This window comes from Aythya fuligula, chromosome 11 (genome assembly GCF_009819795.1).
Source record: "Aythya fuligula isolate bAytFul2 chromosome 11, bAytFul2.pri, whole genome shotgun sequence".
NCBI lineage: Eukaryota > Metazoa > Chordata > Aves > Anseriformes > Anatidae > Aythya > Aythya fuligula.
Window position 1 is genome coordinate 12,290,565 of NC_045569.1, and position 26,536 is coordinate 12,317,100.

Genomic DNA, 26,536 nt, shown 5'->3' on the forward strand with positions numbered 1-26,536 from the left:
TGGGGCTAGACAGAGAATGACTCAATTTTCATGAAGAAAATGTATCTGTACCTTCTGAGGTACAGAAGGATGATAATGAACTGGACTTTGTCCTGTCCTGTTTTTAGGACATCACAGCTTTACATTGGTTTTACTCATGCCCAATCCAAAACACATCTGTCAGCTGGTGAAATGAATAATCTTCAGTGAGAAAAGTTTAATTGAATTGTTGTTTCATTAACAGATTAACAAAGTATCATATTACAAAAACATAGGACAAAGAGAGAAATTACCTAAAAATAACCAATGCTCTAATACTGTCTGGAGCTTTGTCATGCAATGCTTTATACGCAGCTAATATGTTCAGTTCAGGTTTTTTCCTTGTGTACAATCCAGTTCCTGCTTTCAACATCTTTCACTGATCTTAGTCTACTCATGGGTGATTTGTTTTATGAAATACTAGTACATAATTATTCAGAACCCAAATGATTTTCCTATAACAATATGTACAAGATGTGCAATACTGAAAAAAGCCATGCTGCAGTACTGTGATAGAAAATGATAAATACTGTTAATCAAAAAAAGTATTTATTGGGACTTGCTTAACTCATGAATATAACAGGACTGAAATCAGTTCATCTAGTTTTACCAAAACCAGGTAAAGACATTGGGAGAGAACTCTAAATAGTTTATACAGAAACATAATCACTATGTATACAATTTCTATTAAAATTTATTTTCCTTCATATTTGTCACAAGTAATTTTTGAACAGCAGACAGTCTGAAGCCAGGCTCTTGGTGGTGCATCTGAGTTGACTTTGTTTGTTTTAACTTTTACATTATTTTTTGTTTTTCTACATACAACTTTTTTTTTTCTTCCATTTTTTCTTTAGACTGCCTCTGCAGTGACAAAAGGCTGTTTAGCTTTACAAATGAGGTAGCAGGATCAAAAATTGTTGTGGATGGGTGTTAAGTTTTTGAGCCTTATTCTATTTTCTTTCTGACCATCTGAATTATAGCTTGAAAAACAGCCATCTGTGAAATCTCTTTGAGAAATTTGATTTAATTTGCACACCAGGTATAAAAATTACTAGGGAAGGAGACACATTTAGCATGTCCAAAGCTTTGTATCTGGCAAATTAGGGATTAGAGTTTATAGACCTGATGTATGTCAAAGTGATTTCATGTATATGTACAAAAAGAGCAAGGTTACTTCTTGTTAATTGCTATCAGAAATTGCAAGGTGACCTTTATACTCTGAACCAGGTGGAAGGAAAGTAACAATGACAAAGCAAAACCCAGGTTTTTAGAAATGCCTAGGTGGGATAAAATGCAATCTCATAATATAATTTGAAAAAAACAACAACAACAACAACTCATATCAGATTACTCAAAGTCTTAATAAAATGAAAAAATGTAAATGAATTAGTTAGTAATCAAATAAACCTATAATACTAGGAAAAAAAAAAAAAAAGCTTTTATCAAAAAAAGCATTCCTATTTTGCAAAAACAATCATTTGACTTGCAGAAGATCAGAAAGAAACATATAAGCATGTTGAGATGAAACATGATTAAATCTGGAAAGTCCAGTAAATTAGAATGCACAGTCAAAAAAGTGTAGATTCCATGTAAGGTTAGTCCCACAAAACCGGGCAAATCTTTAAGTCTTCTAGTAAACTTTTGGTTTTCCTTTGATTTTCATTAAATTATCAGTTTAAATGCTTTTAAAAACAAAACTTGCATTATTTAATTCCTTTTTAATGTGATTTAAAGAAAAAGAGCTAAAGATCCCAGTTGTTTCATCAGGATGTTCAGAATATTACTTTTAAGTATTATGACACAACAGCTACTTCCTTTGGAATTTGATTACTATTTAACTCAGAAAATTCAGGTGTAAGCTGGCGGAAAAATTTATGACCATGAGAATCTGTATTTATATAGACATAACCTGGAGGAGATGGATAATTTGCTGGGCAGATCTCCTGTTTCTTCGGAGTATATTCTGTACGATACATGGTTTCATCTTGAAAATGGGCTGGATTAGGAAGAATAACATGTACAGGCTTGAAACTTTGCGCTGGAATGATCTGATGTGGTATGTAATGAGATTTGAATGTAGTTAAATCATAGAATTTCCCTGTGGGTTTCGGAATTTCCTGTTGTTTCTTAATAATTTCTTGTTGACAGATATCCCAAGCTTTAAAGTCTTCCTTCATAGTAGTATTCCCTTGGAAGGGAGCATTGGTTATTCTTGTATTAGAAATTGGTCGTATGGGGACAGCAGGAGAAATCTCATGTTTTACATAATCAAGATGGCTTGTGGAGTTAAAATCCATGCTACCTAGGGGAGGAATGTACTCTTTTGTTTTGCGGACCTCAGGCAAGGAGACCAACCATGGCTGAAAACGATCTTGGAATTCAGTGACTCCATTAAAATGAGCATTGGATATGACTTTTGCATTTTCAGGCTTGCAGCTTTTAGCAAGTGGCCCAGCTAGCCCTTTAAAATCATTACGGTGGGTTGTGAGATCTTCAAAGGGTTGATTGTTTGGCCTGTACTCTTCTTTCGATTTCACAAATTTTGGTGCCAGTTGATGAGCAATATAAGATGTGCGATGGCTCGTGGTACTATCAAAAGGCACATCTGAAAGTTTGGCCACACATGGAGGTTTATAACTTTGTCTGGGATTCAGTTCCCTAGGAGCAAAGTCATCTTGAAATGTAGTAGAATTTCCAAACTTCTCTGTAGGTGGATGGTATATATGGTCCACCTTACTAGGTTCCCTTCTTTGAACTTCCCATGACCTATAGTCATCTTTAAGGCAAAAACAAAACTTCAAAAACTTCAACAGAAATAACATATAAGTCTTATTACTTAGGAGCATTCCTTTAAAATTAAACCAACTTCTTGTACTAAACCTCGCAAACCAAAGAAAATGGATGTTAGTGAGAATGGTAATATTATCTGTGTGTTTATGATATGATAAATCTGTCTTCTATTATTGGTGTGATAAAAGCAGACAAGAAAAATGTACAATGCCTTATTTTGACAATTTCCTCGAGAAAAGAGAAAATGTTACATGTACCTATTAAGTTCTCTCCTGTGTTCATTTGCACCAAGCATTCTAACTTCCCGTTTTAATAGCTGTATCTGGTTTTTGTTATCTCTTGCTATCTTGATTTTCTTCCTTGCATCCCTAGCAGATAATATCATTTATTTTTAAATGCTTTTAACTGTGGGTCCAATGCAGTACATGCAACAAATTGAGTTACACTTTTTATATATAAACTTTTATGCTTTTATGCAGAATATCAAAGCTACTTGCCAGAATGTCTTTAAAGGAGCTTTAGTGCCTTTGTACTGACGCTTGTAATAGGAAAACTTCTGTCAAGACAGATCATTAATAGGATGATATGCAAGCTATACAATCCAGGAGAAAGAAATCGAAAATCAACTTTTGACCTACCCTGTGGAAAAACACTGTGCTATCTGAGCTAAAAATATCTGAAAGATATATTGTCACTTTAATTACAATCAACTTACAGCCTAGCAGGTGTATGTTAGTTTCCTTCTACCCCAAGAAACCTAGAGAAGGTTTTTTTCTTTAGAACCCATAAATGTCAGCTCTAAACAACTGGAGTGCTGAACATATTAAAGCATTATTGCCCACTTTCTATTATGTTTTACTCTCTAGCCCAAACTAAGAAATCCAGTTTCACATTGCTAACATAGATAACTCAGAATAGTACCTTCATCTTTGTTTATTTCTCTGTCTAAAGGCAGCATATATTATTACCTTGATATGTTGGTATGGTATCCAATTTTCCTCCCATAGTGTGTTTTCTCTCTAAAGGTCTTACTAATGTCACTGGTTGTATTTTATGAGCATTATAATCTTTCTGGTATGTGGTTCCCAGTTCTCTCTCTCCAGTCTTTGGTTTATACTCTTCTTGTACACGAAAAGGTCGTCTCATGGTATCATATGGCAAATAATCAGACCTGAATTGGGGAAGAGGGAAACACTTGTTAAAAATACATTTTTAACAAGTGATGAAGTCACTCTTGTCACTTTTCCATTATATGGAAAAACAACAACTTGCAATGTTTACTCTGAAAAATTAATCAATATATGTTAGAGGGTAACAAGGAGGAAAGGAAACCATACTACATAAATTTAGGGTCTCTGATGCAGCCTTTATTAAGGTGAGAAAACTTCTTCCAAGTCTTGTTCCAAGATTAAAAATATTCTTTAAACTATTTGAAAGGAGAATAGAAAAAGTTGCTATAACTTTACAAAGAAATGATCCAAAAAGCAGAAACAGAGCCAAGATCAAACTACCACAGGTGTTTGACAATATTTGGCAACATTTACTAATTGCATGAGGAGAGCAGAATATACACAGTGAAATAAATGTTCTTTCTGTTTATCTCATGGATCATTTTTATACAGGCACATTACATAAAATGGGTTTATATTATATATATAGATGTATAAACAGTACATGTAGTACACAAACAGCTTTGCAGAAGGGCATTTGACGTTTCTCTGCATGTTCCTCTTGCTTCTTTATATACAGAAATGAAGTTTCACCTGTTGCCCATAGTGCATAAAATAAAATAAAGGAGAAGAAAAGGTTACGCTCATGTCATGTTATTATTATTAAATACTGAATGAGTGCTCTGTTACTAACTTTTTGAAACATGCTTTTTAATTCTGTAAGCTTGCCGTCAGAATTTGTGCACTGATGGGACAGACTGAACCCCTTCACAGTTGGTTTTCTTCAAAATCCTAACCCTTTAGAACAGTTTGAACAAAACACAAAATATCTGTTTCTTTTTCTAAAATGTTTTGTTTTCCCCACTACCTCAAATATCCCACAGCTGTCCCACAGAAAGGTCCCTGCTTTGTCACGCCTTTTCAGGCTAGATGAGACCTAGATTCCTAAAACAGGCAGAACAGTGACAAAAATTTGGGATCTTCTTTACAGGTAAAAGAGGCGGTAGAGAATCCAAATCTTTTTGTGTGTCTGCTTCACTATTTTTTATGATCTTTTGTGATAAATGTATTTCTACACTCAAAATTTTGTTTTTAAATACACTAAAAGATTAAGGAATGCGATGATTGTGTTTTGAAAACAATTGCAATACAATATTCAGTCCCCCCCTTAAACGAGAAAGTATGAGAAACTTTATAAAGTAACTGTAAAACGTTGGTTTAAAATGTTTACTTAAATGTTGTAATTCCTTCCATTTTCCCACGATGCACTTGGTACTCTTGTTTTGGCTTAAGGCTCCGGGCAGGAGAGATGTTGCTATACTTGGGATATTTTTCCACATACTCCGTTGTGAGGCATGGCTGTTGTCCATTATCATAAATCCTTGTGGGTTTATGAGGGCAGCGATGGCGCCTGGGTAAAACACATCAGATGAGATCATTTTGAATAATTTCATTTAAGGGGAAAAAACATGTCCTATCTACTGAGAATGAATAACAAGTGAGAAGGATTGAACAATGTCGGTAGTTAGTGTTTAAAGTGTTTTCTGAGCAACAAAAACACAAAATATCGTGCTAACGGTACAGGTCCCAGAGCATGGTATGCTAACAGTAATTAGCAGTATCAGTATACCCCTTGTACAGAATACAGAAGATGAATGGAGTTAACGTCAGCCATCTAGACAATGCTACCATCAAGATGCTTTCCTCTCTTTTTTTTAATCTCTAATGATATTACTACTCTTACTTGTAGAAATAAGCAACTCTTCTGCTTGTTCCTCTGACAACTGTCTCATTTTTACTGTTTTTCCTCATCTCTTATCTTTTTACTTCTGTGCACCTACTCACTTCTTTTCACCACAGCTCTTGATTAATCCCTTTTGACTAATGTTTTAATGGTAGAAAATCTCACTTGCATTTCCATCACTCCGCTGGCTATTTCTGACTTTCCAGCACCTTTTTTTCCAAGTGCTGATCAAATCCACTATCCCCCAAACTATTTTTTTTTTATTGTTGACATCACTTTTTCTTAATAGGTGTTATTTTAATTGCACCTGATTGATAGGTGTAATACTTATTTTAATGACATCATTGTGTTCAAAGATGATAAGTATATAATGACTTGCATTAATTAGTTACTTATGCCTTGTTGTTTTGTGTAAGATATGCATGAAATTAAAATGCATGTGTTAAGATTTTCCAAGCAATAAAGAAAACATTAGATCCATTTTAATTTTTATAATAGGCACTTGCATCTCTGTAGTAGTTTAAATTGCAAGCATAGTTTTAATTTTTTATTTTGGCTCACATAGGATTATTATTTAATCTCCCCTTTAAGGAGATAAATTATGACAGGTTCAGATACGAGCACAGGGGAATAACAGGAAATAAAGCACTTTAAAAATGAATCTTGGGAAAGTCTGTAAATTAAATAGAAAAATGACAACAGAATTAGAAGAGTAGAAGTGTACAGCTCTTGCTGGGTGCAAATTCAAGTTACAGTAAGCCAAATATGCTAGGAATAGTTCAAAAGTCTGCAGAGAAATTTAGCCAGCACTAAATATGAAGTAGAAAGAAAAAAATGAATTAAAGCAGGGTAAAATAAAATACTGAAACAGGTATGAAGGACAAGACAAGACACTGAAAGAAGTCATCTGGAACTGGAGATCCCTAGAGCTGGTGTTTGGGCTACCTGACTTTGTCAGCTGAGGAGGGCAATAAATGAGGACAAAAGTAGCCCAACCTAAGAAGGCACGTCCTTTCAAAGCCTGGGGTACTTACTCCTTTCCAATCAAAGTCAAGGGACAGTCAAGTAACAATTGAGAGACCTGTTCAGAACACAGCAGGGAAAGAACAGGAAAGGCAGGAAAACAAGGAGATGAGAGCGCTATTTCTCAGCATGCTGCTTGCCTGCCACTACGTTTTCCATGAAATTCAGCTGTTACCATAGCAATAATTTTCTAAGTACAAACACGGCATGCTGTGTCACATAACGTTTAAAAATAACAGCTAAGCAACGAAACCATTGAATGTATGTTTTGAAAGCCAGTCGAAATACATGGTATCAAACCATTATGTTCTTTGCATATTCAAGCATACAGTTTAAACAAGTTTGAAACAAAGAATGCTCATCTACAAAAACTTTGTTTTTGACGATCTTTATTTTGCCACAAGCTGATCCAGGAGACCAATCACCAAACAAAACACCTCCTCTGCCTTGGTATCACAGGACTTTACAGACTGAGCTGTCACTGTTGTCTAAGCAATATTGTCAGAGCATCCCCCCATTGCTGAATGGGCATGCTACAACAGACACAGATAGCAGAAAAACAACCTTTGCAGAGTGAGCCTGTAGCTCAGCATAAAGTTGAAGTCTGGTAAAGCAATCTGATGCACATCTCCAAGGAAAGAAGTCTTTGTAACTGCTTTAGAATTCATTGATGAATCGAGTGTCCTTGATCCAAGTAATTTCTGGCATATGAAATAATTCAGAACAGCCTCTAACTATGCACAAAATTACTTAGGAGCAGATGGGACTGTTCAGGGGGGTCCTACATCCTCCTTCCAGTGTTGTGAAAGGACTGTTGGTAGGACAACGTCCCAAAGTAGATTTTAGGCTTAAAGACTTTGTAAAATTGCCTTAATATAAATGCAAGTTAAATTTGAAGGAGAGATTTGGTTGTGTTGTTTTTGTTGTTGTTGTTGTTTGCTTCTTTTAGTTAACCAAAAAATCCACTTTTGGATGTTGTCTGACTTAAACCAATTTTTTATTTAGATAGCAACTACCTAAAACTGATCGCATAGGGGCATTGCAGCTCCCTAGCGATTCTGTGCTAAGAATCATCAATCAGAGAAGACAAATTACAGCTCTGATAAATGAAATATGTTGCTTACAATATGCCCAGAACTCCTTGAGAAACTGGATATTTTAAATGCCTTACTTGCAGTTATCTTAACTTCAGCCCCAGAGTTACTGATATTCACATGGCTGTGGTGCTAACATGCTTTCCCCCATGACTGACAGATGCCTGCTTTGATGGATTATTATTCTTTCCCTTCTTTGAGGGAGACTAATTACTTGTGACTTTCATAATGTCTGAACAGAATCTCAGCAAGATAAAATGGACAGCCTACTGGGTCTCTGGTGCCAAATGCTATTGCTCTGATTATTTTAACAGAATGATGGTGAATTTCACTTACATAGGATCTGGCACACGCTGTTGTTTTTTCATACAGTGCCAGCAAGAGCCTTGAAATTTTCCCACAGAGCATTTTCTTCCAAGAGAATTAGACTAATAATGAGAGGAGTTTTAATACTTATCATAAACAAGTTATTACAGAAAGAAAAATTTTTTTTTTTTTTTTTTTTTTTTTTTTTTACTGCCAACATACATGCTATGGTACATGTGGCTGAAAAGATCCATGTGAATGTTGTATTTTTTGAGGGTTGTCAGCTTTTCTAATGTTGACAGGAGACCTGGTAGATTTTAGTGGGTTTACATGTACTTGTGTTGTCAGACTGAAGGTTTAATATGTCCCCTATTTTAGAAAATTCTTCTGTTTAATTTAAATTTATTTAGGAATCTAGATTTTTAAGAAAATTACAACAAAAATGCAATAAATGAGGAAGGGTTGGCAAATAGAGAAAATAAAGCAGTAATTTATTTTTATATTGCAAAACTACATTTCTGTGCTCTTGCACATCACAATTATATGTTATGGTAGACAAATATTCCTAAGTACAGAGACTTCATCTACCTAGGGGCTTTATTCTTCCTTGAGAGCCCAGACTTGAACATCCTCCCTCTCATGTATAAATTTCTCAGTGTTTTTTGTTGAAATTTTTTGAGTTCCTTCTGAACTGCAAATGTAACCTGTTTTAATATTTAGAATGAAACAGTAGTTATATCACCATTACATTTCCTGCAAATAATTAAATGATAATTTCTACAAAGCATTAATGTTTTTGTTCCCTTTGAAATCCTTTCTTATATGCACTGCAATATCCAGGTAACGGTGCCAAGCGACCAGAGTTCCCCTGAACACAGAAACTCCACAGCTATGCCCCAGCAAACACAATGTGCTGGCTGAACCAGGAACAACTGAGGTTTGTTTCACTGACTACAAAGACGTCAGTGATGTTTATTTTAAACCACGTGTTTTGTGCGAGTTTTATTCAATTAGTTGAATTCGTATTATTTTAGTGGTTCTTTGACTTGAGAATTTTCAGCTCTCTGCTGTCTGATAGCCTTACCTCAGCATCTTCATACTGGAGCCTGAGCCAGAGCTGATACCTCACCATGAAAACAACGTGCTCTAATTCCTCATCAAGCTATGACTTTTGAAACAAATTTACAGGGCAAATTCCACCCGTGAGAAGCTTTACACGCTGCCACTGTTGTACCTCTGTCCATGGGTTGGACGTGGCTGGGGAACAGACAGACAGACAGACCTCCTGCACCAAAATGTATGGTGAGGGAGGTTCCTGCTTGGTCCAGAGATAACGGCTTTTGGATCTGTTACTTGCCCACTTTCCTGACACGAATATTGTGAGATGAGAGGATTGTTGAAGCAGAAAAAATTCCTCAGGTCTTCAGGAGCTATTCAGGTCTCATGCGTGCCCTCAGCAGTGACACGCGTGATCTCGGGATGAATTCTCTGGCATATCAGGGTTTTTGTTTATTTACTATAAAAGGCTGAATCCTTGAATGTGGTGATGAGGTGTCAATTCCAGGACGATTACGCTTCTGGTTTTTGAAGCGGACACAGGGAAGAACGTGAAATCACGAAAAGTGCTGACCCCGAGCCCCCAGACACACCAGCCGAGCCCCTGGGGACCCCGACCCGTGAGGTGCCACCCGCAGCACGCCCCCGAAACCCGCCGGCTCCCCTTGCTGCCGTCCGTGGGTCCCGGCACCGGGCACCAACCCCGCTTCCCCCCCCTCAGCCCTGCCCGGGAGCCGCGGCGCTCACCCGCAGGTGCAGATGGCGCAGAGGCAGCGCGGCGGCGCCATCTTCCCCGCGGCCGCCGCGGTCACCGTGGGGACGCTCCATGGCAACGGCGTCGCGCCGGGAGGGCCCCGGCCGGCCTCCGTCTAACGTCAGGCAACGGGGGGAGGAGCGGGAGCGGGAGCGGAACCGGAGCGGAACCGGAGCAAAACCGGAGCGGGCTTCCGGGTGCGGGCGGCAGGGAGCTGAGGTGAGGTGAGGTGAGGTGGGGGGGGGACATGCGTTACCTCTAGGGGGAAGGGGATCTGGGGGTGGTGGGGAGGTGGCGTGAGGTTGTCGTCTGTGCCCCGTGAGTGGCCGCGGTCGCGGGTCGGGTAATTAGAAAAATGTCGCCTCGTGTGTCGCGTGTCACTTGACTGCGCCTCTGCCTTCACAGGGGCACCAACCATGGTCCTGGCCGGCGCGGGGAGGATGGCAGAGCTCCAGAGGAAGACGGCGGGGATCAGGAATATCTGTATCTTGGCGCACGTGGATCACGGTAGGACGGGTGGTGGTGGTGGTGGTGGCGGTGGTGGTGGTGAGGTGTTTGGGACGATGTGGTTGTAGGCAGTACATCTTCGTGGGTTCGGCTTTAAACCGGCGTGATCCTGACTCTGAGAAGTACATTTTGTCTGTTGCGCGTTAATTTCACCCTCCTGCAGCTTGTCCTTTAAGCACTGGAGTATTTAACAACTTGAAACAGCTGAAGGTTTTCCATTTTGATGTTGTCAAGTGACGGCATAAATTAAATATGTGCATGTGGTGGTCTATTTCTACGTCTATTTAGTGGAAGTGTGTTACGTAGGTGAAAATAATAAATTTTTGTTTTATGACACCAATCTCTTATCTAATTGCATGATACGTCATGGGTCTGAAGTACGGTTTGCTATTTCATTTACTTCTCTGATCATAGCAGGTAAAGGCATACCCACTCTGAAAAATACATTTCTTGGCACCTAACACATGAAGTTGAGTCACTTGATTTATTTTATTTTTTTTTTAGGTTATTTTGTACTTTCTTGGCTGTTATTGATGTTGGTAGAACACGAGATGTTGATGAGCGGTTCTGTCTTAGAACACAAGATGTTGTCAGCATTTGTGGTATTGTCACATCTTTTTCAATTGTCTGTGTTTATTTAAATTAAGTAATCTATTTTTGTTTTTAGGTAAAACTACTCTAGCTGATTGTCTGATCTCTAGCAATGGAATAATCTCTAGCCGCTTAGCAGGAAAGGTAAAGTTACGCTCTCATTCTTAAAATTCTGGTGTGTGTGTGCTGGGATTGTAAATAATCTACTCCTAGTCTTGCTAAACCTTTTTTTCTTGCAGTTACACTCTTTGACAGTTGATGAGTAACTTTTAAAACAATTCCACAGATTTATCTCCTGTTCTCTTGTTTTTGTTCTCAGCTTAGATACCTAGACAGTAGAGAAGATGAACAGATCCGAGGAATAACAATGAAATCTAGTGCAATTTCATTGCACTTTAAGAAAGGTAAATTGTTGATGCTGGCAAGTATAAACTTTAATATACTTTTTTTTTTTTTTTTTTTTTTTTCCCTGCCTCTTCATTGTTGCTGCTGAGATCTTTTTCTCTGCAACTTCTGTATCTCTCAGTGTTAGGCCATTGTTCTGCAAAGACTTAGGCATGTATTCGACTGTTAGCCAAGATGATAAAGCTCTATCGCAGTGTTAGGAAAATGGTTTTAAGCATTTGCCATAAGGAAGAAAAGAGCTGCCAGCTGGATACTTACATGTACTCAGTATAGTATTCTGCGGCTTTTGATTACTATATTTCACAGTTTCACGAGCTTCAAAATTTAAAATCTGCTGTTAATGTTTTCATAGAGGGTGTAATTTCAGTTCTGTATGTTTTTGTGCTTAAACCACAATAACTAGCTAACTTTGCAGTGTAGAACTTAAGTCAAATTCTCGTATTTCTAAGTGGAGGCAATTAGAAGAGTCGTCTTTTTTTTTTCTACTTTACATCTGAATCTTAATGTTTGATCTTAAGACTTAAACTACTGTCAGTTAAAGTCAAGAACTTCCTTCAAAAAACAACAATTTTTAATGATTGTGCGCAATCTATTGTGTACAAGATTTTCACTATACTCCTATTATCAAGATGCAAGTTATACTCTGCTGTGAATTGTTCAGAGGGTTTTATATAGCGTAGCTATACTGACTCTATGTTCCTCGCCAGTTTTCCTCTCAGCTAGGTGAATCATAAACATGATGAAATACATTACTCACAGGCTTATGCAAGAAGAAAAAAAAATGCATGAAGCTTAAAAGCCACCATAAGTCATCTTACTATCGCCATTTCAGCTACATACGTTTATAAAGCATAGTTGAGATCAGTGATCTTCCAGCTAAGCATTGCAAGCTAGGTCTGTTTTATCATTGTCTCTGAAATGACCTTACTTTACTAGTTAGAACCTTTTATGTCTGTTGTTTTTCTGTTTTGCTGAAATTTAGATTCTAATATAAATTCTTAAACAAGAAACTTAATTTCTTCTTATTTTGGTTGTGGCTGATGGTAAATACAATAAATTCATAAAATATTGAATGGGGTCTCTTCAATAAGCAGAAGTTTAGAGGGACAGTAGTTTGGAAAACATTGGAAAAAAAATTATTAATAGCTTATAGATGTTTTCATACTGTGGAGTCATAAGTGTGTTTTATTAACACAATCTCAAATTCTGAAATAAAACGTTTTACTAAGAGTATAGGATTTACTTTAATGACAGTCTATTCTGATTTATCCTTAAAATGCAGACTGTGGGGAAGTTCTCTGTGCTTTAGCTATTGATCTGTTTGCAATGCTGCTACAAGCTAGTTCTGTTTGTTTTGAAGGTAGTTGGACATTGAAAGGTGAAGACTGGCATTAAAGAATGGTGAAATTGAAACTGCTTAGGCATAAGCCACTAGATATTATGCTGCTGCAATCTTCCTGGTCTATTTGTACTTTTTCTTATGCATAATAGTTACTGCAGTTTTCGCCCCTAGAAATTAATACTAGTTTAGCACAGTATTAACAACGTGGCCCAAATAAATAACTGTTCTGAAATATTTATTGTTTGATCCTAGGTGATCAGGAGTATCTGATTAATTTAATAGATTCCCCAGGGCACGTGGATTTTTCTTCAGAAGTATCTACTGCTGTCCGACTCTGTGATGGTTGTATCATAGTGGTGGATGCTGTTGAAGGAGTCTGTCCACAGGTGAAATAAAGTACATTAAATTGAGAAAAAGGGTAGTGAAGAGTGAGTAAGCAAACCAGAATTGCATATATGTCTTAAGTATATAACGTAGAAATAAAAGATATGCTGCTTTAAGAAGCTTGGAACAACTTCTAATAAATTATAGGGCACTTGAGGTCTGAAAGAGGATAGTTAGTTTCCTGGTTTTTCTAGTTAATTTCATGGTACAGCTGGTGAGTGGGTGTTAGGATTGAAACAGTGAGTATATAATTTTTCTAGTAATAGATTATTTGTGTGAAGAAGAAATAAGTGTATTAAGGTAGATTATTTAGTAACTTTATGTGTGCTTATAGGGCAATGAAAATGGGAAAAATAATGCAAAATAATATCGAGTTTGTTTTATTCATGACTTGATTTTCTAAGGAGCGTGAGCTTTTTTCTATTAAAATACTTTATGCAGAATACTAGTATCTAACACTATGTACCATCAAAGTCAAATGATAAGTTGACATTCAAATCAGAACCTTATTATACGTTGAATTAAATTTTAGATTTAATTGTTATTCATTTCAACATTCTATGTCTTGTGGTATCAAGCTTTCTGTAATGGATTTTTTTTAAACTCTTATTCTCTTAATAGACTCAAGCAGTTCTACGGCAAGCTTGGCTAGAAAATATTCGTCCAGTATTGGTGATAAATAAAATTGATCGCTTGATTGTAGAGCTCAAGCTCACCCCTCAAGAAGCATACTCACACCTTAAGAATATCTTAGAGCAGGTATTTATACCATAGCATCATGTTCACAAAACAGATTTTGCCGTGGGTTCCCCCTGCCCTGTCTCCATTCTTGAATTTAAAGAGACTAATTTTCAGTGGCTTACAGCTGGAATAAACTTGGCACAGCAGAACCAATTTTTCTTACAAGAACTACAATATCTAGTCTAATTTATTATACTTCTAGTTGGTTCTGAATGCACTTCATAGAGAAAAGAGAATCAAATACCGCTTGACAGAGAGTCTGTCTTTTTTAAGAGATCATGTGCTGTATGTTTTGCTTTGTTGCATATGTTGGACTGGGGATAGACAAGAAATGTCTTTAGACTATTCTTGATAATAATGGATTTATGCAGGGATTAAGTTAATTTGGAGGCAACTAAATCGCTTTCAAACTTTTTCAAGAGCTTTTAAACAGTTATCTATGTGGTCTTCCTTTGCCCTCTTTGTTGTTTACTCGTTGGTAGTAATATTTATATTTCATCATTCCCTGTTCTGAGAAACAAAGTGTTCTCCATATGATACTCTGTATCTGATTTGATCTTGACATGGCTGACTGATCTGGATAACACACTGTGCCTAAGCTGAAATGCTGGTCTAATCATACTCCCCTTGTCTTCAAATGGATAGGATTAGATACACAAAGTCCATGTTTTAAATTGTCAAATGAATCACAAGTGCACTAATTGTTAAAAGAACAAAAAAGTGTTTATATTTTGGAGGGTGGAGGTATTGCATTTTAATTGCAATTGTTGTGAAAGAGTGAACAAACCTTTGTATGTTTTTATATACCCTTCCATAGATCAATGCAGTCACTGGAACGCTCTTTACCTCTAAAGTCTTAGAAGAAAGAGCTGAGAAAGAAACAGAAAATGAAAATATTTCAGACACAGCACTTGGAGATCAAATTTATGACTGGAGTGCTGGACTGGAAGATACTGATGATTCCCATCTCTATTTTTCGCCAGACCATGGAAATGTGGTGTTTGCCAGTGCAATTGATGGATGGGGTTTTGGGTAAGTATGGTACCTAGTGAATGCCCTTTTTGATTTTTTAAATTGATTTCTGCAAGTAATCTCAAATTTAAAGAATTTTGAGCCCCTTTGTATTTCTAAAGATTTTTGTCAACGTTTTTTCTGTGATAAGCAACTTTTAATCTGTCTATTCTAATATAAAATAATGTTGGAGAGTTGAAAAAACTGCCAGCTCTGGCCTGTGGTTTGGAGACCTATGTTATTCTTACACACCAGCTGCTTAGCTGTAGCATTCAGCCTAGCCTGGTAAACTTTGTGTGTTGTTAATTACTTATGTTCAATATGCTTTACCAGACTTGGCTTAAAACTGCAGCAGTGTAAGAGCTGTTTCGAGAGTCAGCTGGACCTTCCAGCTACAGGGCTGGTGATGTTTGTAACAAGCCTAGAACAGGCAGCTGGCATCAGGGCAGCTGTTTCAGCTGTTCAGTTCTGTCCAATATAGTTTTGGGTCACAGCATTACTGTGGTCTGTTTTTTTTTTTCTGAATCGGATTTTGTCTTGTATTTGAAATTGTGTTTGTTTTTAAGTGCTTATGCTTATCAGTCTTAATCTAGCTTTTTCCCCATTATTTTCCTCATTCAAGTGTGTTTTTATCTTCTTTTACCTAATATTTTTATGTTTGTTTCAGCAGTTACCACTGCAGAGATATTTAAGTAAAATTAAGAAACAGGGAGCAGAACAATTTCAGAAAATTATCAGTATTACTGTATCTGAGTTTGTGATCAGTTCTGGTTTTCAGTCCTGTTCTTGGTAATTAGTTTTGAAGGGCAGTATGCTGTAGTAAAGATTACATGTGTTCTGATTGCTGGCCGCAAGGTGGAGTCCTTGACTTCATCATGACTATGTAATTAAAAAGATATACTCAGTAATACAGTATGTCTTTAATGTTGCAAAACCTTTTTTTTTTTTTTTTTAAAAAGGATTAAAACTTGTATTTAAAGTTCACTGAAGAGTTTGAAATTAACTCAGACACTTCTAATCACTGCAGGAAAAAGGAAAAATAAAATAACTAGTTTAATTAACTGCTATGAATAATAATGTTTTTTAAAAAAAAACAGCGTATAAGTTGTGTAAAGGAAATTGAAAGAAAACCTTGAGATTCTCGGAATATTCTTCAGTCTGAAATAGATTTAGTTGTAGAAGATGAGTGAAGGCAGACATTTTCATCTCTGGAGGCTAGAAGAGTTTTTATCAGATATGTTTGGTGGTCCACACACTTGATGGGAGCAGAGAGCTTTGCATATGGTGCCCGCAGCCATAACTGGGCAGTACTACACAGCACTGCATGTCCTGAACTGTTGTGCATTATGTTGATACTGAAAATACCACTTAGTAGCTGTTTCTGCTTCCCTACATCTGGAATGACTGTATGACACAACATCTTCCTCCTTGTATGCCACAACGTCTTCCTCCTTCCCTGCACACCCCGCTCAGCTGTGCAATGCAGCCCTTTCCCTTTTGTCAAAATCACTGATATTTCTCCTTCAGTTTAAGAGGTGTCTCACACTGGTGTCTCTAGCTGGAGAGAGAGCACACTGAACATACGGAAGGGAGCAGTGTAATTGTTAATGTATTTAGAAGGTGTAGAAATGTGTACACCTTTTAAGGAAAGAAGTTATCAGATTGGCTAAAGAAGTATGTGGCTGAATAAATCTCATAGGTATTTTTTAGGTGTGTAGAAATATGAGACTTCTGGATTTCAAATAAGAGGTTATCAAATATCATTATTATGCAAATAGAATTGTTCCAGCTGTGAACAGTTGCGTATATTTTTGTTTCTGCATGCATGGGATGAAGATATGTAGGATTTTTTTGTTACTGCTTATTGAATATATTCAGTAGGGAGACTGCAGAAGCTTCAAAAGTCCTTCTTTGGGTCCTAAGCAGCCTATTTATATTTATTCATGGGCTCCAATGGAAAACCATTGGCTTTTCCTTTTAATATTACCATTTCTGTATTATTTTATGGGCTAGACTTGATATTAAAGCAATGCTCTAAACCACAAATGCCTAAAGTAGTTAACTTAAAAAGGAATTGCTATAATCTGAGGGCTGAAGTGTGGCTAGAAAGAATACTTGATTTTTAATTTTTTAATTTTTACCATTCTAGTCACAGGTAAAATGCATTAGGTAACCTCTTTCATAGAGTAAGTTGGAGAGTCATGACTTCAAATACTTGAAACTTTTTTAGTTATATTTTTGATTTTTTTTGTTTGTTTATTTTTACTGGGGGAGAGTAGTACACGAATATTTATTTCATTTAAACAAATTCAGTCTTCAAGCTGACTTGAAACAAAACAAAAATGTATAACTGACATTTTTAAGCTGTTGCCACTGAATGTTTTTGCAGGCACAGATGTTAAAAAGTAGGAGTTAAAGAGAAGGTAATTGGAAAAGTGGGAGCAAAACGAAGACTTGAGATATGTATGATTTTTGTGTGAGCTGTCACTTGTTTAGGCTGATAAACACCTGTAAACAACATTACACTTTTATCAAGTTGCCTTTTGTTTTCTTGCAGTATTGAGCATTTTGCAAAATTGTACAGCCAGAAGATTGGAATCAAGCCTACAGTGCTTCTGAAGACTTTATGGGGAGATTATTACTTAAATACAAAAGCAAAGAAGATAATGAAAGGTGATCAGGTAGGGCAGTTGTCAGGAATATTACTTGTGGTTTATTTAGTTTTACTTTTTTTTTTGTCCAACTCATCATTTTGTACTGAGATCAATTCTCAAACCACCTGTCTAGTCAACGTTTGTGGAAGCATAACGTTACTATGGCAGCCTTAGAAATGAGACCATTCAAAAACTTAACCATTCAAAGGCTACAGGAAAGAACTCTCATCCAATTTATAGCGCTCACCATTGCTCTTAAATCTCTCTGCTCACAAAATAAGAGGCATTCCAGCTTCAAGGATTCAGGATAGAGTGAAACGTATGAGATGAATGGAAGACTAGCAGTGTAGGAACCTGAGGAGTGAGTGGGCCTCTGTCATCTGATTTGAAGAGTGCTTCAAGAGCTAAGGATTTAGGATTTTGGGATTTAGCTGAGGATTTAGGATTTAGAAAATATTTTGCCTTACTGAGGCCCCAAATTGTAATTGAATGCTGTACTGAGGTACTGGCCTGAAGACTGCTCCTCTCTTGCATAAAGTGTTTCTACCACTCAAAGTTAGAGGGCAGGACTTCCTCTCTTTTCATGTAATGATTTATTATTGTTTTGTTTTTTTAAGAGGTGGGGGTTAAGTGGTGATAACTGGGATCAAGATAGACATGTTCCATATTTTCAGGCTCTTTTTCTGAAATTGAAACCCTTGGTCTGCACTTTAAAATTCCATGCTTATTTTGTGGCTTATAACATCATTTTATTAAATTTTTGAAGTAGGAATTGTGTAGAAACAGGCAACTGGCTTGATTTTGAATGAAGGTTTTACATGCTTCTTATGAAAACGATTGGTTATGAGTGCAGTCTCAAGCTTGTTGTAAAAGCAAGGAATTGCTGAAAATTAACTATTTTTTTTGTTCTGCCAGTCAAAAGGAAAGAAACCTTTGTTTGTGCAGTTGGTGCTGGACAACATATGGAGTCTATATGAAGCTGTTATGAAGAGGTGAGAAGATCCTATGAAATCATGGAATCATTTTCCATGTGCCATGTTGATTTTTGAAATACTCAAACAAGGAATGTTATAGACGCTTGCTATGCATTGCTAATGTGGTTTGTATTTTCCCGTACAGAGACAAAGAAAAAATTGAAAAGATAATCACCTCTTTGGGATTGAAAATTGGTGCGCGGGAGTCACGGCATACAGACCCCAAAGTTCACCTTAATGCCATTTGTAGCCAGTGGCTACCAATATCTGATGCAGTCCTCTGTATCCTTAAGAAAATTACAACTTTTTGTTCTATTGGCAGTTTGTAGACTTGAAAGAGTGCTCACATATTTCCGTTTGTGGTGTGTTATGATTTTCTTCTCTTCATGTTTATGCCTATGCTAGCTGGACTGATTTTCTCAGTCATAGTATTAAGTTACATATCTACAGTTAGTATTCTATTTCAACCAACTTCATGCTTGAACATCCACCTTTTTATTAGGAAAGTAATCTATGAAACTGGAGGTATTTTAGCAATACTACTTCTATTACATAGTTTTATGTACAACTGTTAGTGACAGCTGGATTTTAGCTGTCGTTGATGGCAGTTCATGCATGATATTGTTGATTTAGGGAAACAGACATAAAAGACTTTTCCTTTTATTTCTATTCAGTAAGGAAATATAAACAGGCTCTTTATGTCCTTAGCAATGCACTTTAGCCATGGTGTGTAATAAGCTTCCCAGTCCTCTTGACATCACTGCAGAAAGAGTGGAAAAATTGATGTGTGTTGGAGCTAGAACTTTTGATTCTTTACCACCAGAAACTCAGGAACTGAAAAGTGGTAAGTGTTCCTCCATTAACATTAAAGTTATTTCAATCTTGGTTGTTTTGTTTGTCTTTGGATCATAAGATGCATAGTAACCTCTACTTAGATTCATGATTATTTTACCTGTAGTAACATTGATGTTTATCAGTGACATATCATAGTTGCATGTCTTATTTTTATTCTTTGTATTTTTCTTTAAACCCATATGTTCATGGATTTTAGACAACTGAAGCTGCAAATGATGTAAAGTCTAAGATTTGGACTTGGGATTCGGGGAGGTTATGAAGTTAATACTTGCATTTAGTTCTAAGCAGCAGAATTCATCGTGGAATTCATTTCAGCCTAGAGAAGAGGAGACTGAGGGCAGGCCTCATGGCAGCCTGCAGCTTCCTCATGAGGGGAGCTGAGGTGTAGGCACTGAGCTCTGCTCTCTGGTGACAGCAACAGGACCCAAGGGAACAGCATAAAGTTGCAACAGGGGCAGTTCAGACTTGATGTTAGGAAAAGGTTCTTCACCAAGAGGGTCAGGCAGTGGAATGAGCTCAGGGAAGAGGTCATGGCAACAAGTCTGCTGGAGTTCAAGAACCATTTGGACAGTGCTCTCAGACATAGGGTTTTATTTTTGGGTGGTTCTCCATGGAGCCAGGAGTTGGACTCAATGATCCCTATGGGTCTCTTGCAACTCAGGATATTCTATCACTCTAAGATTCTAACTGAGCAATAATAGAATGCTTTACTGTCTTCTGTGCTAAAAACACTTATTATTAGCCAATAGGGACTTGAACTTAGGTTTCATATTTACAAGTACATCGGTTAACTAGGTACCAGGTTCTAGTAATCTAAAACAAAAACATTATTTTTTGGATTTATTGCGAATTAGCTTATGTACTGAAAATTGCTATTAGAAGTAGTAAGATGTAGTCTAACTGTCACTTCAAACATTGTCATTAAGTATTTCATCTACATTTTCATAGCTCAAGATATAAATTGATTTCTTAGTAATTTTATAACATACAAGAATGAGAAAAGATTAGCAAATAAAAGTAAGAGCCAAAAGTCTTCCAAAGCAACAAATGTATTTCATTATCTGGAATGTAAAATGAAGGTACAAACTCCTGTTTTAAGGATTTTAAGTTTTGCCATTGACTTCGCTGAGATCAGGATTTCATGCCCAGTTCTTCCTCAAGAAGGGCTTAGCAGTATATTCAGGTATTATGCTGAACCTTGGGATGTCTGTAAGCCAAAGCAGGCAAATGTGCATAGTAAGTTTGTTAATCACCAAGTCCCGTGCTACAAAATTTTAAGACTGGGAAGACCTATGTAAAATAGCTTTTCTACAAGCAGTAATAGAACTATATATAGGCAGTAGTGAAAATAAACTTATTGTACTGAATGCAGAAAAGTTCATAACATGTTAATATTCTTTTTTTCTATTTCTGTATTATTTGGAAATAAAAACAGTGTTCATACGTGTTGGTCATAAAAATTCTGATGCCTTGAAAAGGATAACTACTGACTTTGTTTTCCTCAAAGACAGATGAGAGCTGTTGAAGCTGAACTAAGTATTCAGCAAAATTGAAAATCAAAGTTGAAACTAATGATGCTGATACATTATTAGTCAAGTGGTGAACAAAGCTTGTCATTTTCCAGATATATGTGGTAATCTCCTCTATAGGGTTGGTACTTCTGTATAAAATGATATTTTTCCCCCAGATTCAGTAGTCTGAAAAAGAATGTTCCCGTATGGTCTTTTCAAATAGGTATGTAGGGGGAAAAATAGACCTCAAGTGTATTAATTTATTTTTCTGAAAACTGTATTTCTAACTGCATGTGCTTTATAACAGAATGCATTTTGTTTTAAGGTAATGAATGTTCTTGGGTACTTCAAGAATTAGTTTAATAAAAATTAGGAGAAGATAGCATGCTTAATCTAGCAACAGTTGAAAGGATTTCTGAACTTTGGATGTGTAATAAAAGGTGTTTATAGAACAGTGTTTAAAAGAGAGCTTTAAGAAATCTAAAATGATGAAATGTCAAATGCCAGCTTGAGATGTGATTGTCAAATTGACAGGCTGATAGGAATTGTTTCTTGGGGTGAGGAAACTGATGTTTTCGTCCTTCACCAAAGTGAAACAAAGGTTGTGTCCTTCAAACAGTATAGAATACTCTATAAAGTCAATTAGAAGAAATTTGTCTCCATAAACTTGGATTTTACTGTGCTTGGTTATGAAAATAAGGAGTACATCACATTTTAGTGATGAGTACCTTGTTAATTCTAAGTTGCAGTCTTTGCATAAGCACTTTACGATATATTCTTTTCATAGATAATATAAAAGGCAGAAGAGAAGAGGGCAGTTTCTATAAAAGTTCTAAATGGCTTTGTGTTTGTTTGGGATTTGATGATGAGCTCCAGGTTTGATGAAAAAATTGTTTATGGGAATTTCCTAAATACTGAATGAGTTTTGTGTGGATCGTGCAGCCTTTGAGAAAGACCCATTCTTGTAGCTAAGTTGCTGCAATTGCATGAAGACATAAGTGTCTAGACATTTGTAGGACTTCAGCATTTAATTTGAAATGAGGAAGAATACTTTGAGGCACTGGATGAATAGTTCAGTCTAAATGTTAAACACAAAAACACTGTTCTGTGTTTTTGTCATTGTAATCTAAACCAGCCTATGAACTCAATTATAAATATCAAAACAGTATGTTTAGTTGAATATGTATAGTTTCCAATTATTATGAGAAGTTCTGGTTTTATACTTTTGCTCGTTTAATTTTATTGTGAAACATACTTGAAGATAGAGGTAGAGATATCAAATGATATGGTTAGAGTAATTTTCCACTTCTGTTAATTTGTCTTTAGTACATTACTCATTGAAATAGGAGAGAAACATGGATTCCTATAAAATTCATGGAAAACTAATTTTGTCCATACTGCTGGTAAAAAAAAAAAAAAAAAAAAAAAAAAATGCAAATAACTTCATTTTATGTTTGTTCAGCTTTTCTGAAATGCAGTAGTGAAGGAACGGCCCCAGTTATTGTCTTTGTTTCCAAAATGTTTGCTGTCGATGCAAAGGCACTACCACACAATAAACCAAGGTAAGGAAATGTAACTTTTAACTTCTGATCTACATTAGATACCTTCAGGAAATAAAGTTATGTTGTAAGCTTTGGCAAGATTCTCCTGCTGTATTTAGCGTTGGTGTGGACTCACTCTGAATATTGCATACATTCTGGTCTTCACAATACAGGAAGGATGTTAAGGTCCTTGAAAGCATCCAAAGGAGGGCAACAAAGCTGGTAAAAGGGCTGAATTCATGTCCTATGAGGAGAGGCTGAGGATGTTTGGGTCATCTTGTTTGGAGAAGAGGAAGCAAAGAGGCAACTCATTGCTCTCTACAACTTCACAAGGAGGGAAGTGGACAGGGAGGTGCTGGTCTCTTCTTCCTCATAACTACTGGCAGCATGTGCAGGAGCAGAGCACAGCTGTGCCAGGGGAGGTTCCAACTGCACATCAGGGAAAACTTCTTTTCTGTGAGGGTCGTCAAATGCTGGAACAGGCTTCTGAGCAAGGTGGTCAGTGCTCTGTGCCTGTTAGTGTTCATGAGGCGTTTGGATAATGCCCTCAAGCATATGTTTTAACTTTTGGTTAGCCCTGAAGAGTCAGGTAGTTAGACTAGATGGTCTTTGAAGGTTCCTTCCATCTGAACTATTCTACGTTTTTTTTAGATCTGTGAAAATAATTTGCAAGTGTCTGAGATACAATACAGTCTTCAGAAAGAGGTTTTCTGATGGAGTTGAAGATCAGAACTGTTTAATTGTATGTTTTAGAAGGTTTAGGAAACTTTTGGGGGATATAAAAAAAAAAATAATAATAATCTATTGGAGAATAGTGCTTTTGTCCAAATAAACTGTCCTAGTGCATATGTTGGATGTAGTTTCAGGATGTTTGGTTGAAAATATTGTTGAGTTGTAATGTTCTTTCATACCTTTTCAGTAAGGCTGTGTTTGCATGATCATAACAGTTTACATTTGTACCTGGAAGCATTTCCCTTCAAATCTGGCGTAAAAGCTAAGCATTCATCCAGTCCATTGGAAGTATAAAATAAAATGGGTTAATGGAGATGATCCAAACCTTGGATCTTAACTTTTTTTGCACAGAGCTGAAAGCCATTAAGTATTTTAGATGACTTTCTTCTTGCAATTCTGGAAGATTTTTTTTGTTACAGCTGTCTATTTAATGGTACCCTTATTTTCTCAGAGAGGTGGATCCTTCTTGATTTCATTTCCCTGACATACTTCAGTGCGATACTTTAGCTGAAGCTCTCTCTTTCTATGCAGAAGAAACATACTTTTCTGATGAGTTTATGAGAATGGGATTTAACTTAATGTTTCATCCCTCTAAGCCTCTGAAACACTTTCTGTATTCAACTTCTGTTTAAACTTTTCATTTCATTTTTTTATGTTCTTAAAAACTCCAAGATTGTCACTGTACAGCAAAGTAATACTGAAGTTAGTTTTTCTACAAAATTAAACTATTACTGATAAATATTTGTGCACAACATCTTGTTGTTGTTGTATTAACACTTGTGTATTTTTTCTACTGTTTTTTTTTTAAATGCACTTTCTAGACTTTTTTTCCTATCATACTTACCTAAAATCTTCCACGGAAAAAAATATTTCCTGTGGTGTTTTAGTTGCATTGCAATTATGGATTGACCAAACACTAGATGGTGCTGTTTTTCTTCGAGTTCTGTCCTTAACTGGATCTGATAGGAAAGCTCCTGCTCAGGTATTAGTGTAACATAGCACTGCTATTCGTGCTTTCACTGATAGGTACTCTCATTATTAGAGAAGTTATTTTTAATTGCATATACATTGAGGTTACCACTTTCTGGCTGTTCTACCACTGATCATGACTCACTTTTTATTAGTTGGGATGATCAAGGTTCTCTTACATGATGAGGGTGGAACATGGAGACAAAGGTAGCTTTTCGATTCAGCAGACACAGAAAGCTTTGGACATATTTTCAAGATGTTAGTCCAAAAAAAAAAAAAGTCTACTGAAAGTCTTGTTTTGGGGTTTCTCGCAAAAGACCATATATGAGAGATTCTGACTTTCCCAGTACTAATGATACCGGTTTTCAGTCTGTGTGATTTGCATACTTCTGCATGAGCACTGTCTTACAGATAAACTCCATCTCTGTCTTCTCAGATACTTGCCTTCCATCTTTCTCATTTGCCTTTTTTATTCTCTTTATTTGTTCCCATTGAGGTAGGGAGCTGTTTTATGTGTGTGGTTATATGCCATGTGTTAATTTTTTTTCTTTTAAAAGAGAAAAAATGAGAGGAAAAAATTCCCCAAACTGAAGAAAGAGTATGTAAAATAAATTTGCCATGTGACATGGTACATGTATTTTGGTGCATAAAGTGTGTATGACTGCCTCCATTTTTTTTAATCAAGTGATTAATTCAGTACAGAAGCTTGTGCATTGTAAGTTCCTGGTTGTGTTCTCTCTGTATATGAAAAAATGCACTGCTTAATTTTGTTGGTTTTGAGAATACAAGTGAGATTCCATTTTTGTGCTGTGATGCATACTGTGTAACAAATCTGTGGTTCTGACCATCATTGATCTGGTTTGAAAGAGCTCAAGTTATTTATTGAGCTGAGTAAAGGATTATATTTAACTGAGTTCAAGTAATGCAGAGCTAGTCCAAAATACAAAGCAAAATACAAAACGTATCTAGATGAAATCACTGACAATTAGGTTTTTAGAGACAATAAGGCAGGAGAGTAATAACTGGCCTGGAATTCTTTCTAGTAGACTTGTGGGGTATTAGCTATGGCTGTTGGCAATATGTCCTTTCCCCCGATTTCTTCAGTAAATGGAAAATTGTGGTGTTTTGCTTGATAGTTTGAAAAGTGTTTCTTGCCTTCTTTAATATTAAATTATTCAATTAGTTACTAATTGTCTAGTATTAAAATGAAACCATATGCCTTTCTCTGTGATATCCAGTCATTATCAGCACCATGTAATTTTGCTGATTAGGTAGCATTAGCAATTTTGTTTTGAAGTGACAGATTGTATTTTTTGAAAAATAGTAATATAGCTGAATGTGTTTCTCAGTTTTTAATTGTTAAGATTCTACAGGTAAGCAGTACTTGAAGAAATAGGAAAGGAGTTTGTTTTTAAAAAAGGAAGGAAAGATGGTGAAGCAATACATAGATGCTTTAAAAACATACTGTCTAAATGTGGTTCCTAAATACGTTTTGAATTATAATGGCCACTATATGCTATTTACAGTTGCACAGAGAAGATTGTGCTTAACATAATTGAGTGTTGAGCTGAGCATTTGAACCAGGAGGATCAAATAAGGATCCATAGGAATGTTCCTTAAGAATCCCCGAACATAGGGAGGAATGAAGAATGCCTAAAATATGTTGGTTAATAGTGTCTTATCATAGTGGTTTAATGTGTACTAATATAAAAACATTAATACTTTGTCTATTTCAATTACCTGTAAATTTTCAAGGGACGTAACTCTGTACTTGTATGTTCTTTGTTTGACTGCTATACAAACTGTTGGCTAGGTTATTTGCATCCTTTTCAGTGGTGGATATTTTTAAGCATGTTAAAACATGTAAAAATCAGACATTTTTCCATAGAGTGCTTGCTTGTTTGTTTTGTTTTGTTTTTTCCTCAAGGCTTACACTCCTCTACTTCTTGAGAGAATAAAGTAGATCCATGCTTTTGTTGTCTTTTTCTCTCCTTTTGCGAGATAGTACTGCATAATGCTATATTTTTTTTTTATTTTTTCTTATTAGCTGCAAATTGACTTTGCAGTTTTTATGTTTTGCCTTATTTCTGCCATCTGCTTGTAATATTTTTTAAGCATAGGTTGGGGAAAGCAAAATGATTTAAGTTCAGGTTATACAGTAAATGATAAAGGAAGGATTTTTAATTAAAACAACCTCCTCTGAGACTGCTGTTGGCAACTAATACCCTCTAAAAGGTGACTTTAAAAATCAGTAGATTTGATACTCAAATGGCCAGGTTTTTGCTTTTATTGGTTGAATAACAAAATTTGTCAGTTGTTGTAACAGTAGAAGATGTGGAAAATTAATTTGTGGTCAGGTTACAAC

The 26,536-nt window shown here is 36.2% G+C and overlaps 2 protein-coding genes across 3 annotated transcripts in view; one reads left to right on the forward strand and one right to left on the reverse strand.

The window, feature by feature from the left end:
* Positions 1–1,744: 1,744 nt before the first annotated feature.
* Positions 1,745–10,017, reverse strand: SAXO2 (stabilizer of axonemal microtubules 2). Of its 2 annotated transcripts, none has more exons than XM_032194942.1 (4): positions 9,948–10,017; positions 5,209–5,388; positions 3,777–3,979; positions 1,745–2,794 (listed from the first exon to the last, which is right to left on the reverse strand). In XM_032194942.1, the coding sequence occupies exons 1-4, from the start codon at positions 9,986–9,988 to the stop codon at positions 1,812–1,814; spliced, it is 1,407 nt and encodes a 468-aa protein (XP_032050833.1). In that variant the 5' UTR covers positions 9,989–10,017; the 3' UTR covers positions 1,745–1,811. The 2 variants fall into 2 exon arrangements, with proteins under 2 accessions (XP_032050833.1, XP_032050834.1); XM_032194943.1 differs by lacking the exon at positions 9,948–10,017 and adding an exon at positions 9,229–9,259.
* An 88-nt stretch (positions 10,018–10,105) lies between these two features.
* EFL1 (elongation factor like GTPase 1) overlaps positions 10,106–26,536 on the forward strand; it is a 71,342-nt gene continuing 54,911 nt past the window's right edge. The window contains exons 1-12 of the mRNA XM_032195200.1: positions 10,106–10,173; positions 10,360–10,461; positions 11,129–11,196; positions 11,372–11,456; positions 13,052–13,185; positions 13,805–13,942; positions 14,742–14,956; positions 17,493–17,616; positions 18,505–18,581; positions 18,709–18,845; positions 19,285–19,407; positions 22,392–22,491. Of these exons, the coding sequence (XP_032051091.1) occupies positions 10,371–10,461; positions 11,129–11,196; positions 11,372–11,456; positions 13,052–13,185; positions 13,805–13,942; positions 14,742–14,956; positions 17,493–17,616; positions 18,505–18,581; positions 18,709–18,845; positions 19,285–19,407; positions 22,392–22,491 (1,292 nt within the window). The 5' untranslated portion in view covers positions 10,106–10,173; positions 10,360–10,370. The remainder of the gene's footprint in view (positions 10,174–10,359; positions 10,462–11,128; positions 11,197–11,371; positions 11,457–13,051; positions 13,186–13,804; positions 13,943–14,741; positions 14,957–17,492; positions 17,617–18,504; positions 18,582–18,708; positions 18,846–19,284; positions 19,408–22,391; positions 22,492–26,536) is intronic.

Excerpts from the sequence above, each read along its gene's own strand:
- SAXO2 (XM_032194942.1), bottom strand. The coding sequence starts at position 9,988 with ATGGCGCCGCCGCGCTGCCTCTGCGCCATCTGCACCTGCGG. Across the intron at positions 5,389-9,947 it reads TGCGCCATCTGCACCTGCGG|GCGCCATCGCTGCCCTCATA; the intron begins GTGAGCGCCGCG and ends TGTTTTACCCAG. Across the intron at positions 3,980-5,208 it reads GAAGGAATTACAACATTTAA|GTCTGATTATTTGCCATATG; the intron begins GTAAACATTTTA and ends TCCCCAATTCAG.